This window comes from Lutjanus erythropterus, chromosome 2, assembly GCF_056507025.1.
Source record: "Lutjanus erythropterus isolate fLutEry1 chromosome 2, fLutEry1.hap2, whole genome shotgun sequence".
NCBI classification, from domain to species: Eukaryota; Metazoa; Chordata; class Actinopteri; order Lutjaniformes; family Lutjanidae; genus Lutjanus; species Lutjanus erythropterus.
Window position 1 is genome coordinate 24,733,003 of NC_139318.1, and position 15,045 is coordinate 24,748,047.

Genomic DNA, 15,045 nt, shown 5'->3' on the forward strand with positions numbered 1-15,045 from the left:
AAATCAGAACTGTAAAACTACAACATAAAAAGGTCACAAAAACATGAGCCAGCACTTGAGTTCTTCATAATTTTTTATTGAATTCCTCATCCAGGCCACATGGCAGATCACACAGTCGTATAAATGATAAACCAGTAACTTTGGCAAACATGGTTTTTGTTGCAGATAAAGAAGAAAAAAAAAGTCGGAATATCTGCAACTTCTGGTACAAGGCAGAGAGATTAACAGTCCCAAATGAACATTAGATTGTACAAAAAAAATGAAACAATATCATTTTAGACCTGTCTCCCCAAAAGGCTAACATTTTTCCTCTGTGCCACACTTCACCGATAAGTGATCAGCTGACGTAACAAATTAGAAAAGACAAGAACTTCCAGTTGAAATTAGGTAATTCCTAGTTTACTTCTGTATACATACAGGATTTATTCTTCACAAGCCCCACACTGTGCCAAAAACAACTTAACCATAAATAACTGGAAAAAAAAAGTGTACACATTCCAGTTTCTGAACAACAGCATGGTTCTAGGTACTGTCTTGTGCAACTTCTGTCACAAGAACTCAATACTTACAAGACAGTTGATAAATAAGTTGTATGGTTATCAGGTTTCGATGGTCTGATAAAGTGCTATTCCAGGCACTGGCTTGAAGTTCTAATTTAATGCCAAGCATGCCAATCCAATAAAGTAACTCCAGCGTGCAGCATGAAATTTCATACAGAAACGAAGACAACATACTCATGATGTAGCTTTCACTGACCACTGAGAGGTATTTCATAAAGCAGGATTAGGAAGCAAACCAGACAACTATAATAAAAAGTTGTGTTAAATATCTTGTCAAACTTAATTAAGGATTATCAACATGCATAATTCATCATTTAACTTTAAAACTTGGTATATAAGTTTTGTGTTACTGTTTCAGTCACCACAACATGCAACATTTTAACAGTTACATGGCTAAACTTCTCATCCGGCTTTGTGAAATACTTGTCCACTCCAGGTGTCTGTACATTTTAGATTAAAAAGTTCAATGCACCTGAGCTCCATGACTGATCCTGAAAATTCAGTTTAAAGGTTACACATTAAGTATGAGCCACGTTATACACAGCATACAGGAATTAGCTGAGGCTTGTGGTTCACTTGCAAACACACGTTCCTGTTTTTCAAATTTCAATTTGTGACCTTCACATAACTGAGCTCCACCTTTGTGTGAAACTGCCACCTGCAAACAGAGAGTGAATGGCCACCTGCGCACTGGTATCATTGTAGGCTTGGAAGCAAAAGCAGGTTCTACTGGTTAGGCTTGATGTGTGTCATGGTTATTATTCAAGTCATTATCAAAAGTCATTTCAAGAAAACACAATTTAAAAAAAACCCTCTTTGAGAGCCAAAATTCCTGTTACAAACACGACATCTTGGTACTTTTTTGCTAGTGCTTTAAATAAAGAAAGAAAAAAAATGGCAAATTTGCTCTTTGGTATCCATGAAATGTAACTATCCCTGCATCCTAAAGAGTGAAAGCTGCAGTATATAGTAAGAGTGAACCCTTCCTAACATTCAAACTGTGAGTTATTGCTGTTATCTTGGATAACCATGGTAGACAGATGACCAGCTATCACAAAGCTAAGCTCCAAAGAGCCATCAAGTCGTAAATACTTTCTCACACTGTCTTGTTGATAATAAAACACACCGACTTATGTGGCTTATGCAATATTCAAATAATAGTCCTACTGTTACTGTGTCAAATGTCAGTTTCCTAGTTTATTGTCACTAAGCAATGTGCTCTACAACCTGTTACTTTTTGATATTGAAGACCAGTATTTTGGTTTCAGTGTGACTTTTTGCCTCAACTTCTGACAGTAAGCTCTCATGTTGAAATTTAGAGCTTCTGATTGATCTCGTCTTCCTCCTGACAATCTTTGAAATGAACATCATCATCATTTTTGTAAAATACTGTGCCATCTGGTTATTTTTAGCCCTCAAATTCAAATAAGCTGTTCATAAACTCATATAATTTATCAATCACCATCTAAAATACAATCTGAACCTTTTTGGTTCTGTGTGATTCCTGACATTAGCCGAAATGATCTTCACTACAGTGTGCTAGTAGTTTCACATAATGCACTTTGGCTATCACGTCTGCAGTAGTTAAGACCATTTGAAACTTCTGACTGAAAAACAAGTCTTTAGTCACTGTCCTTCACTAATCACTGGTGTTCAGCTTGCTGCAGAGCCTCGTATAACCAGAGCTTGTTTGTAAGCCTCAGTTACGTTATCACAGTCTGTGATGGAGAAGGCACTGTCAGCTACTCCAGACTTGTAGCAGTTCCAGGGCCTCAGCGGCCCGTCCCCAAGAATCCCGTCTTCTTGGATGTCCAGCAGGTTGTCGGCAGACACACATCCTCTCATGCTGGCCTTGGCTGGTTTGTCCAATTGTGTTGGAGGTCCAACACGATCTGGAAGATCCAGCTGATCAAAGGACTCCGAAGACAGAATGCTGTCCTCGCTGATGGCCCCACTTGGTCTCAACCTGGAACCCCCACGGGGTAAAGAGGCTGCCAGCTGGTCCAGAGAACCGAACTCCTGAAGCCCACCAGAGGAGAACTTTCCATTGTGCTTCAGGATTCCTTTCCTATAGGTTGGAGCTGAAGGGCATTCTTTAGTTGGCGGTGCCCAGCCAGAGTCACTGTTCTCGGGAGAAGAGGAGTAGTACCCCGACTCTTGTTCTGTGGGCTTCTTCAGGATACCTTTGCGAGGCACAGATGCAGCTGAAGGGGCATTGGCTGGTGCAGACAAACCCAGAACACTGTGTGGTTCCACTGAACCTACAGCAGAGGATTCACTCGTTGTCTTCTGCTTCACACTATTGCGTCTCTTTAAAATACCTTTTGAGGGGCGACTGTCCGTGCTCACCTCATGAACAGTCTGAGAGACGTTGTTCTCCTTGCGTGACCTTCGCAGAGAGCGCTGCCGGACTACATCCCCTCCACCACCCTGTGAGCGGAGCAAGCAGCGCATTTTGGAGCCGTTCTCCAGCAAAGGCCTGGATGTGCGGCGCAGCCAGCTAGCAACACCAGCCAGCCCAGCAGGGTGTGTTGTTGATGGAGAGACTGGTGAAGTGGTCTGCTCTACTGAACTGCTCTTTGTCTCAGCCAGTAACGGCTGCTGGTAGCCCCAGTTGAGCCACCAGTGGCCTGCAATCTCCTCTATTGTGGCTCTGCGCTCTGGATTTACCATCAGCATCCAACGGATGAGCCCACAAGCATCTGAAGGACAGGAATAAAAAAAAAAAGTTTATTTTATTTGTTGTTTTACTGTGTTCAGCTAAGAAAATCAACATTACATTAAAATTACATGAAAAAATAGAGAGCAACACCAAGGTTGGGAATGGAGAATCAATTCCAAAGAAGAACAGATTCAAAATTACAACTCCAAAGCAGTTACTTTGGAATTTCAGTCTTAATTCTGCTTATCAATTCCTAAAAAAAATCTGCCTGTGCCTGACATGCAAGTCTGCCCATCTACTAATGTGTTTATCTTACTAAATCATGTTTCTAGCATTATTCTTAGATTACTGTAGCAGACATTTGTTGCCAAGTTGCCTACCCAGCAGGTGAATACCACAAATTGTCTTGACCTCAGTTTAGCAAATGCTATGCTACAAAACCCTTTACAAGGATACTTCTCTAGTAGCCTAAGTAAACCACAAAAATAACGAAGAAACCAGAAAAGAGACCACTGTCACTATGGCTATCTAGCCAACATTAGCTTAGCGCCGTGTTTTCGCCTGTAATATTAATCTGGTTGTTTCCCACAAGTCTGCTGTGAAGAGGGCAGGAGGACACGCAAAGAATCAGATTTGAGAATTATTAAGAAACAAAATTGATATGCAGAATTATTAAAAGTTCAAACAGTCCCCAACCTTTTGCAACACAAAAATATAAACATCAAAATAACGTTTCCAACTGTTCCAAAGTTGAAAGTCTCACCAGAGGGGTTGATGGGTTTACGGTAGTTTCCAGTGCTTATCTGTTGAACCAGTGTCTTGTGGTTGTGTCCATCAAACGGCATGGTACCATGAACCATAGTGTATAACAGCACGCCAAGAGACCAAGTGTCCACCTCTGGTCCACGGTACGGCCGTCCATTGACAATCTCTGGGGAAGCATACAGAGGGCTGCCACAAAATGTCTGAAGATACTCATCACCATGGTAGAGGTTCGACAGGCCAAAGTCTGCGATCTGCAAGAACAAAATTTAGATGTCACACTGAGCCGTGTCACATGTATCATCATCAGTTTACTGTAACCTTCCAAAAGATTTCCATATGCATCACTGTCCCCTCATCCATTACTCATGACATGACTACTGTGATTTCTTCACCTTTACACAAGATCTAGTGCAAGAAGTGATGAAATCTGTCTCATTAACTACTATATATGGACATCTGTTTTATATTCCTTTTGTAATAATCTCCACATGCTGTCATTTATATCCAAACCATATACATTATACAAAAAGCCAAAAACTGCTTTTGTGTAAAAACTCATTTTCATGTTAAACACGTCCCTTATTCATACCTTCACATTGCCGTTGCCATCAAGCAAAATATTCTCCAGTTTCAAGTCCCGGTGTACTATTCCATTCTAAGAGAAAGAAAAAAAAAAGACATCAGTTTTTAGTATAACAAATTTTTCACAATGATAGTTTCTCAACCAAGGCTGTTTCACACCGGTTTACTGGAAGTTGTCTATATTACATAAAGGGATTAGTTTTTACTGGGTCAAAACACATTCTTTTCCAAGAGAAGATTTTTTTTCTGGTACGTCAACTATGCTTCATTGTCCTCCGCTCTGCAGGGGGGCATGCCTTTGACTCAAGTGGAGTCTGAATTTGTTTTCCTTTCAAAAATGCAGGTCAACTACCTCTCACGTATGGATACCTCTTGCAGCGATGGGACACATTCTTTAGAGGTTGTGTAGTTCATTTATTGTCGAGATACAGTCATGAAGGAACTTTGGAATCCATCACCGTACCATACATAACCAATTAATAAAAGGGTTTAGATGGCCTTTTCCTGCTTTCAGCATGGAAAATAAATATTTAACAAGACATCCGCACTCAGTAAATGTGAACTGAGACAGATGGTCAAGGCAGAGTATGACAGGGCAATTCACTCTGTAAATATTGTCCAGCAAACATATATAAATGTTCTGCAAAGTGCTGGACTAAAATATAGTGTGCTGTAAATGTTCGTAATTGTACAGGTCTGGACTACAGGAATAACTGATTGTGTGTGTGTGCGTGCGTGCAGAGCCCTTCTGTTTTATCACACCCTCATTAGAGTGTGAGACCATGCGTGTGTGTTGGGACTGTGCTGTGTGTGTTGGCCTTTAGCCCTAACGCTAGCTCTCCACAGACCAACTGTTCAGTTCCCCCTGCATCGTTCTCACAGCCGCCCTGTTCTGAACAGCGCGCTGACACTGAATAATGCCCATTATGTAACTTTGGGGGTGCCAGTGCCCTGGAAAAAACAACGAGCGGAGCAGCTAGTCTGAGTGGAACTCTGTGCCAATGGGTTTGTTGTAATAGCCATTCATGAAGAGGGATAAGATATTCCACCACAGCTTCAACTTTGGTTTTTATGCAAGACTAAGGAATGCACACGTTTTCCTAGATTCTGTTTTCTGTGAAGAACTTTATATGTTCTGGGTGGAGAAAGACTGCCTTACCTGATGGCAATAGTGTACAGCTGACACAATTTGTCTGAAGAAGTGTCTGGCCTCCCGTTCAGAGATGTTCCTCCTGTCACAGATGTAGTCATACAGGTCCCCTCGGCTGGCATACTCCATTACAATCACAATTTTGTCTTTGTTTTCAAATACTGTAAGATAAAAAAAAAAATAAATAAAATCAGAACTTTTTTATGCAATGTTTCGAATCCAACTCATCACCAAAATGAAGCTGAACTGTATCAGGAATTTTAGTCTAGACTGTGCAGAGCCCTTTAAAATGTTTTAATTAAGGATATCCCTACATTTTAAACAAATTTGTATCTTCCTATACAACCCCAGGTTAACAGTAATTAGGATACACAGGGCCCCATAATGAACTGTATTGCCAATTAAGATGCACTGAGGTGGAGAAACACTGAATGATGACCATCTCATCAGGCGTAAGGGGCACTGGAAGACACGAGGCGCTGCACATTATCCTGCAGCACTGATGGGGTACGACAGGGTTTCAGTGCTTATGTAACCTAGCATCGGTCTAGCAGCACAAAGACTTGCGTGACTAAACGGAGTCTCAAACAGAGGATGACTGACAAACCAGGTATCACGTTTCACTCTGCATGTGTCTCAGATAATCATTTACCTCTGACAAAAAAAACAAAAACAATTATTGAATGTCGTACCTTCATATATGGTGATGATGTGCGGGTGGCAGAGAGTGGACATTATCTCAATTTCTCTGCGGATATGAACCAGGTCTTGCTCATCCTTGATCTTCTCCTTTCTGATTGACTTTATGGCAACCTTAAAGAAGAAGAAGGATATTTGACTTTTAGAGAAAACTGTACTTTAATTCGCATAATTACAAAATGACACAGCTTTACAGGTGTTGGGACAGTCAAATCCTATTAACTTTAAAGCAAGACAAACTTTTAATGAACAGCAGTGTAACAAGAGCTCAAGTCAAGATGAGTAATTAAGTCAGTAAACAGACTTATTCAGTTACACAACAGTATTTATTTTACTATTCATACAGCATTACCTAACTTAGCCACCATAACCTACGGGCCATACAAGACCAAGACAGACTGCGACAACAAAACCCATTGAATGTAGAATTGCAACAGTTTATTAATTAGTTGTCAACTATTAAAGGAACTTTTTTGATAATAAATGAATCATTTAGAGTCATTTTTAAGAATACATATCTAGATATCTGATTGCAGCTTCTAAAACGTGAATATTTTTCGGTCTCTTTTGGTCCTCTATGACAGTAAAATGAACATTCTTGGGTTGTGGACAAAACAAGACACTTGGGGACATCACCTTGGGCTTATGTAAATACTGATCAACATTTTTCACCTTTTTCTGACATTCTATAGACCAAACTACTACTTGATCAATCAAGAAAAAGAATAGGTTACGGATAGGTTAATTGATAATGAAAAATAATCATAAGTTGTAGCCCTACTTTAGTGTATTGACGTGCAGGGATGCTTCACTTTTAAGAGCTCAAAAGTTGTATAATCTCATTTTAATGGCAAAGATAACATTAATACAATGGTCATTAGCTGCACTGCTGTAAATGAATATGCTAGATTCGGCGTGCCTATTCAAAAAGCAAGACAAGTTTAAAGAACATCCGCACCAATATTCAGTAAGAATTTTGGCTTCCATCTGAAGGTTGTCCTCTTGTTAGAGGAACAATGGGCAGTGAACTGAAAACTCAAAGCTATGTTGTTTCTAACAAGGCAGAGGGAATGCCGGGTCAAGTATTGTCTGCTGCAGAGAAATCCATTGTCTGCTGTTTTGTCTGTGAGACTCGTAGAATAAGGAAATTTAAATGTGAATAGTATCTGTTTGGGGTCTGTATTTGAAGACCTGTCACATGCAAGCTTTTAGCAAGTCTGTATACATGTCTTTATGTTGCATTTGTCTATTTGAAGCTCAGATGCCTGGGATTCCTCTGTGCACTGAGTGCGTCATTAGTCTACCCCAACCTTGAAGGGTGTCATGAGGCAACAGATGGGACGGGTGGAGGGGTGCGTGTCCTTGTTTCTCCTCCTTTTAACCCTCGAGGTTATAGACGAAGGGGAATGAGTAAAGCAGCGACTTGTCATATCAGTTTTGAACACTCAACTGTCTTCCGTCATGAGTCACTGTCTGGCTTGAGTTCTCGTCCAGGCCGGCGATGTATTCACACCACACAGATCTTCTTCCTGATTCTGGGAACTGAGGTTTCCTGCATTTGTTTGTATAGCTGTCACACGGGCTGAACTCAGACTCACGATGAGCTCACACCTCTGTGCGGTTATCTATGTATGTGTGCGGTCTTTGTTACACTCAGTTTGTTCTACGCAATAGGCACTGAGGTTGAAATCTTCGATATTTAACACTAAGTTCCTGTGCCAACAAATCAATATTTTTCAACTTGAAAACACTTTCAGGTGAAAGTACTGCGTAGCTAACTGAACCACCTGATAAAGGTTTAGCTTGCTTACGTGTCACCCATGTGAGTGAAGAGTAGAAGAGGTTAAACGTAATGGTCTACACTTTCCTGTCATTAAATGACCAAATTATGTTGGTGTAACTGTTGCATAGTCAACAGAACCAACTAACCAAGCTAACTTTAGCCTGCTAAAATGTGACTCAGTTGGAGCAAATTGTAAAAGATAATATGCAATGGTCTATATGACCTGTTACATTACATTTCACAAAAATTAACACAATATACCTAAAATTGCCAAAACATGTGTCAATAACATTATCCTAAATGACCAAAATAATGTCAGTTAACATATGTACATGTAACTAAACCGAATACCTTCATTTACAAAGTATTGACAGTAAAGTTAAATATATCTTTTACCTAAAACTGGTGTTCATGGAAGTTGTCTTAAGGTTGGGGATGATTCAGTGTTTACATAGCTGATTGCTTATGATTGCTAAACACTACAGATTTGAGGTGAGACAATTTGATTTAATTAAAATTCTAGCTTGTCACTTTTGCAGCTTTTCTTTGCCTTTGTGATAGAATTTTTTTTGGGACACTTAATAGACCAAGATCCAAAATCCTAATCCTTACTTGCACTTACCATTGTTTCCTAGCAACTTCTTTACATTTTAGTCAGGGCTTTTGTAGCTAAAGCCAATTTAATACATCACTAGTTTGAAACTAGCTAGGACTCCACAGCATAGTGATAGATTTATGAATAGCTGGTGCAACTCAATATAGGTACTTAATTGGGGTGTCCTTTGGATACATACACACACACTGCACACATGCCATGCATTAAGTGTGAAGCCAATGCCGAAACCCCCCACCTAAATGAGGTTATGTAATCAAACTTATGCATTTAGACAATGGTAACAGCTGTAGTGCCCCAACGCACGCAAGATGAAGCCATCCTTTGTGTTGTGTCACTCCCATTATGTTGTAAATACTAACGCAGGTAGGTAAAAACAAAGAAAATGTTTCTCCTGTTTCCATTCTATGCTAACTGCCATTTAAGCCACAATTGTTTAGTGTGGATTCAAAACAAGCATTTGGGATAATCAGTGTTTTGACATTTGAACATGGGTTTAAGGCATGAAGATTAGGCAGCTGCCTGCAGGGACAAATCTCAGACACCAAACTCATATCCTATAAAAACCAAAGTCTAGCAGCAGCAGTAAGTCACGTCAGACTGTGTAAGAGCAGAGATGGGTGTGTGGACAAGGCCGAACTTGTATCACTAGATGTTTACTGCAGGTACAGGAGGGGAATTCCTCTCATTTCACTTCCTTGACTCCTTAACGCTTTCACTCATAACAAATGTGATCTTTCAACAAAGAGCATTTCTGATGAACATGACCAAGGGAGTTCACTTCTAGGCCAAGTATCTATTTTCTATTGTTGTTGTTTTTGATGAGTCACTAGCTCTGAAACTATCTGCCTGCAAAACAAAGTGAAACATGCCTTTACAATCTAGGTGTGTGTCTTTGTTGGTGTAGGTGGCATGGTCTGTGTTGATAATTTGCCTATAATTTACATCTCCTTATTAAATGTCCAATACATTAGGTTATGGAAAAAAACAAAACAAATGATCTGGGAAAAAAAAATGCAAATTATCAAGTGTACATCACAGTTCATGAAGAAGTACACAAACATTCACTCACTTAGCATTTTATTAGGTAAATCTGATTAAAACCGATGCAGTCCTGCAGTAAATCCAGTAGTTTGTGATGCTGCTACATCTTACTGAGGTGTATCTAAGATTTAGTCTACCACTATTCATACAAAAAGATCCATTTGTGGCCATTTAAAAATATAAATGCTTTAAGGTCTAATAAAAACAACCTCAAAGTTTCTGAATGGGATACACACAGTAGAGAATTATTTTTCTTTCAACTAAAGACATTATCATTTGTTTCATCTCCCTTTCAGGGGCTTATTTCTTATCTAAATACCTTCCATTTCCCCTTAGGTCATGGGGAACTGGAATCCACCCGAAAGGCTAGTTGCGGTTTCCCCTTCTTCCTTTATCAGGATCACAAAAAGAAAAGTTCCCTAACCTTCCTGTGTTAAACTCCCTCCTGTGATACTCACGCACAGCCAGAACACCTTTCCATTATTCTTGCGCCAGCAGGACGTGACGGTGTAAAACTTCTTAGGTGGTGACAGATTCACAGGAATCTATTTTTACTTCTCAAACATAAGTATCGATTTTGTTGCCACTTGATCTTAAATTTTACTTTAATACACTACAAATAACTTGTTTAAAATACTGGATTTGCCTCAGACGTAAGAACAGCTGTGTGGGGATTAGTTTTGTGATTTGATAATACTTATCTAATAGTATGATTCTAATTTAGTTTAAAAAGAGAACCAACATTGTGTAATTTTCAACCCTGTTTTCCAAACAGAGAAGTATTGTTTTCAATCCACCGTCTGCCATATCCTGGCGGATTAATTTAATGTCTTTAATATCATTAGAAAAGGTGAAATAGTCCTTGAAAGATCAAGCTCTACAAAAAATGACTATTAGCTTATTATCTCATTATATAAATACTCTGGAGCCCAAATGATTGCCAATCATCCACTTTGGAAGTAAGTTTTTAAACTGTACTTCCCTGCCCATTTTATTTCATTTAATTACTTTGTGTATTTTATTTAGTTTTTCTGTATGTGTTCAGTTGTTGCCTGTTTCTGTGAGAGTTTGGAATAGGTGAGAGGTTATTTTTCTTTTTTTAAACATACCGAAAACAGGAAATAAAATATTTTGAAACAGTTTTGTATAGAGCTGCAACAATTAATCGATTAGTTGTCAACTATTAAATTAATCAAAACTATTTTGATAATTAATCTGTTTCAGTATTTTTTTAAAGACAAAAAGTCACAATTATGTTTTCCCAGCTTCTTAAAAGTGAATATCTTTCTTGTTTCTTTTTCTCCTTTATGACAGTAAACTTACTATCTTTGGATTGTAGACAAAAAGAGACATTTGAGGACAGCGTTTTGGGATTTGGGAAACATTAATGGACATTTTTCACTGTGTTTTGACATTTTATAGACCAAACAACTAATTGAGAAAATAATCATAGTTGCAGTCTTATTTTTCACAATTTTAACATTTTCTAAACTAAACAATTCATTGTGAAAATAACCCTCAGATTAATCAATAATGAAAATAATAGTTTACCAAACAGAAGTATCTACATGTCCTGTAATCTACTGATAAAAGTGGTGAGAATAAAATGTTAAAATGTTTTAGATTACTATTATTATAAAGACCTTAAAAACAGCTTATCAGTGCTCTTATCAAATGCACAGACAAGACCTTGTGTTCAGACAACACTGGAAAAGTAAGAGCAACCCCACCCCCCACCCCAAAACAAACACAATGAACTGTTGGGCAAACTTAAGCTGGTTTGGCAACTGACAAACATTTCAGCACCGGACAATCGTCACCTATTTATTAGTTTACAATTCTGTTACATGGCCTCACCAGTTCTTTAGAAGGAAACACTGAAGCCAAATCTGCAGTTTAGTAAATTCCCACAATTTAAAACCTAAATGTTAAGACTACCTGCACGTCTCTACCTGTGTGCAGACTGTATGTCTTCTAAAAATAGCCCTAAACATGTCTAAACAACAGGTGGCTGATAGGACAGTAGAGCAAACACAGACCTTAATACTGTCTGCAGATGTGGACATCACTGATAAAGAGGTCACAGCTGTCTCACACAGTGAACAAAAAATGTGATAAAATAAGGTTAAAATGTGCTTACAAGTCTCCCGGATCTTTCCTTGGCTTTCTTCACTTTGCCGTAGGTTCCTTTGCCGAGGGTCTCCAGGAACTCGTACCTGTGCTTCAGGTTGTGTTTGTGGTGGTGTCTCTTCACGGCTTGCTTTTTCACGGGCACCTGGCTCGCAGCTTTCCCGACAACAGGAGCGTTTTCATCGGCTGAAACTGCCCCCACAGACGGCCTGCGGTTTGCAGACAGACGGGCAACGCCGACGCCGTCCATCCCGACACGACGTTATCTTTTTGACGCGTATTTTCGGACGCAGGTGTCGTCGTTCACGCGCATTCCTCCCGCGCGGCCCCGATGTCGGTGTTTGGAGCAAGTTGCTTCCAAAAGGCGCTCTCAGGTACAGTGCAGATAAAAGTGTGAATATGAAGTCCTCCTCTACTCCGCCTCCGACTGTACAACAGATTCCTACAACTACAGGGCTGAGGACAGGACGGAGCGTGTCTGTCCTCTGTGTGGAGCTGAGACCGTCTGGCAGCAGAGACGCAGCATGTTGCCACAGAAGCGCAGCGCAGCCAGGACACGTCAAATAGTCGAGGGGCGTTTCAGGTACACAGAGGAGCGTTTGATTTGTAACACCGCGCGATGCCGGTTTGTGGCGGTTTACATGTTACATTGTTAATCTCTTTGTGTTTTTGTTACTTTTTTCTGTTACTGTCTACTTTCTGCATCAATGCATCCTTTTTGAATTCCATGTTTTCAAGTCTCCACGTAGAACCCGCATTTTAGTCTATTTATTTTTGACTATTAAACTTAAATACAATACCAAATACTCAATACCAAGTTTTTTGTCTTTCTTTTTTGCTAACAGAAAATTTGAACATGGTCTGGTTTTGCTGTAAGCCAAATTTCAGGCAGGACAATAAAGACTAAATTGAGCTGAGGTTTTGAATGAGCGCTTAGATTATTTTATAGCTCCTCTAACCTACTTTCGATTATGGATGGATTACTGATCATGCCTACTAGGCACAGGACCAAGGGCCCAAGGTGTCTGAGGGCCCTTGTGTCAAGGGACTGTTAACATTTCTTTGTGGAAGTCAATCATACGACTACAAAGAGACACAAAAACACCACAAAAAGTCACAACACAGCTATGAGGAGACACAAAACTACCACCAAATGACTATGAGGTCACACAACATAGTACAAAGAGACACAAAAATGCTAAAACGAGACACAAAAATGCCATGAGAAGCCACAAAAGCACCACAAAGAGATACAAAAATATTAAAAGACTCACAAAATAAATGAGACAAAATTAAAAAAAACAAGGGGACACAAAAGTAGCGCAGCACAAAACAACTATGAGATACAAAATAAAAAACAAGAACACACAAAAGTACCACAAAGAGACACTGTGCCTCTTTCAGTCTAGATATGGTGTTAAATGAGGGATAGGTGGCCTTTTACATGTTGTTGTCCAGGGGTCCAATGTTTCATAATCTGTCAGTGCTTTCCAAACTGTAATTAACAGATATTGTATCATTTTAAACATTCCATATTGAAAACATATTTGTACTTAACTGGTCTAGCAGTCTCAGAGGCTCGTTGGTAAGTTGTATTAACCAAGTTATACCACAAAATGCAGATTGAAGTGTTTGTGCTGTCAGTTGGTGTGTGTGGGAATATATAACAAGCGCGCCACAAAAAGAAAGCAAGTGTGGGTAAAAAATGTATTTAAAACAACCTGTCAGTGTCATGTATTATATAATTGTACTTTATTTCTGTATTTCTACTTCCTAATACTTTATACATCTACTCCACTACAATTAAGAGACAAATATTGTAGTTTTTACTCGACTACATTAATCTGACAGCTTTAGTAAGCCTACTTTAAAGGTTGATTGGGGTACAAAAGATGAGCTTGTAAAATATGATCCATTGAATTTAAATAACTAAATATATAAATAGAATGAAACAGTAGTCCACCATGACCAACTACAACAGAAAAATACTCCTTAAAAACTAATGTATCATTAATATTAATCCAAATGATATAATATAAAATAGTATAACATTCACAAGAGGCTCTTTTATTGTTTGATACTTAAAGTACATTTTGATTAGATACCTTACAATGCTGTACTTTTTATATTGCAATATTGCTTTTTTAAGGAGCTGAACACTTCCTCCACTGCTACAAACATTAACTAAGAATAAACTGAAAAAGAGAAAACTATATTACCAAGATCAATGATATTAACTTGTTGATTATTTTGATAATATGAATTCACATATGAATGATGTGCAATTACTCTGGCCTTTTTTCCTTTTTCAACATCATACTTGTGGATGATAAGAGTGATTGCAGTACCACCGTTACAGTTGCGTGCTATGACTCTCAGTCCCTTTTAGAAAACCATTTTACTATTTGATTTCCAACACACTCTGGAGATATACAACCTTTCCAATCTGAGCTGACTCCTTGGAGCCAGGATATGTGTTTGGTTTTTTAACTATTCGGTCAGCCTGACCTATATAGGCAGTCTGTGGTGAACTGAGTGACATAAATAATGGAAAAGAAAAAGAGGATGGATCAGTAGTGTCATTGCAGATGTGGGCCACTAGAGATCAGCATGCAGTCACCAGCTACAATAAGATCAGTTGACTGATATGAACTTGGTTTAACTTAAAAAGGCCTGATACAGACTGTGGCCCTGTCTCAAATTCTCCTACTACTAATAACCTTATTTTATTATGTCCAGCGTTTAATATCTTTTATAGAACATAATATTCAGACACAGCTGATGAGTGCTGGTCAGTCAGGACAGGATGAACAATTTTTAGGAACACTCACATTTAATACTTTGAGCCATTTGGCTGCTGCCTCTGTCTTAATTGACCTCCTAACCCGTCATGAACAGCCGATGTGTTTGCCATTCAGTTTTTTGAGTAATGTGCCAGCTTCACTCATGCATGCAGAGGAACACTATGCACAAAATGAACAAAGAGCTTTTGGAGCCACAAGTCACAATCGGTCCACAAAATGTTATTATCTGGGAGAGGGAACAGAATGAAATGTG

The 15,045-nt window shown here is 39.0% G+C and overlaps 1 protein-coding gene across 1 annotated transcript; it reads right to left on the reverse strand.

The window, feature by feature from the left end:
* Window positions 1–55: 55 nt before the first annotated feature.
* On the reverse strand, window positions 56–12,552 carry nuak2 (NUAK family, SNF1-like kinase, 2). Its single transcript, XM_084734082.1, has 6 exons — window positions 11,999–12,552; window positions 6,412–6,532; window positions 5,729–5,880; window positions 4,577–4,642; window positions 3,986–4,238; window positions 56–3,262 (listed from the first exon to the last, which is right to left on the reverse strand). The coding sequence occupies exons 1-6, from the start codon at window positions 12,236–12,238 to the stop codon at window positions 2,214–2,216; spliced, it is 1,881 nt and encodes a 626-aa protein (XP_084590208.1). The 5' UTR covers window positions 12,239–12,552; the 3' UTR covers window positions 56–2,213.
* Window positions 12,553–15,045: the final 2,493 nt, after the last annotated feature.

Bases quoted from the DNA above. Each gene is read 5' to 3' on its own strand.
- nuak2 (XM_084734082.1), bottom strand. From the start codon at position 12,238: ATGGACGGCGTCGGCGTTGCCCGTCTGTCTGCAAACCGCAGGCCGTCT. The intron at 6,533-11,998 runs GTAAGCACATTT...TTCTTCTTTAAG, and splicing joins AGGAAAGATCCGGGAGACTT to GTTGCCATAAAGTCAATCAG. The intron at 4,239-4,576 runs GTATGAATAAGG...TTGTTCTTGCAG, and splicing joins ATGGCAACGGCAATGTGAAG to ATCGCAGACTTTGGCCTGTC.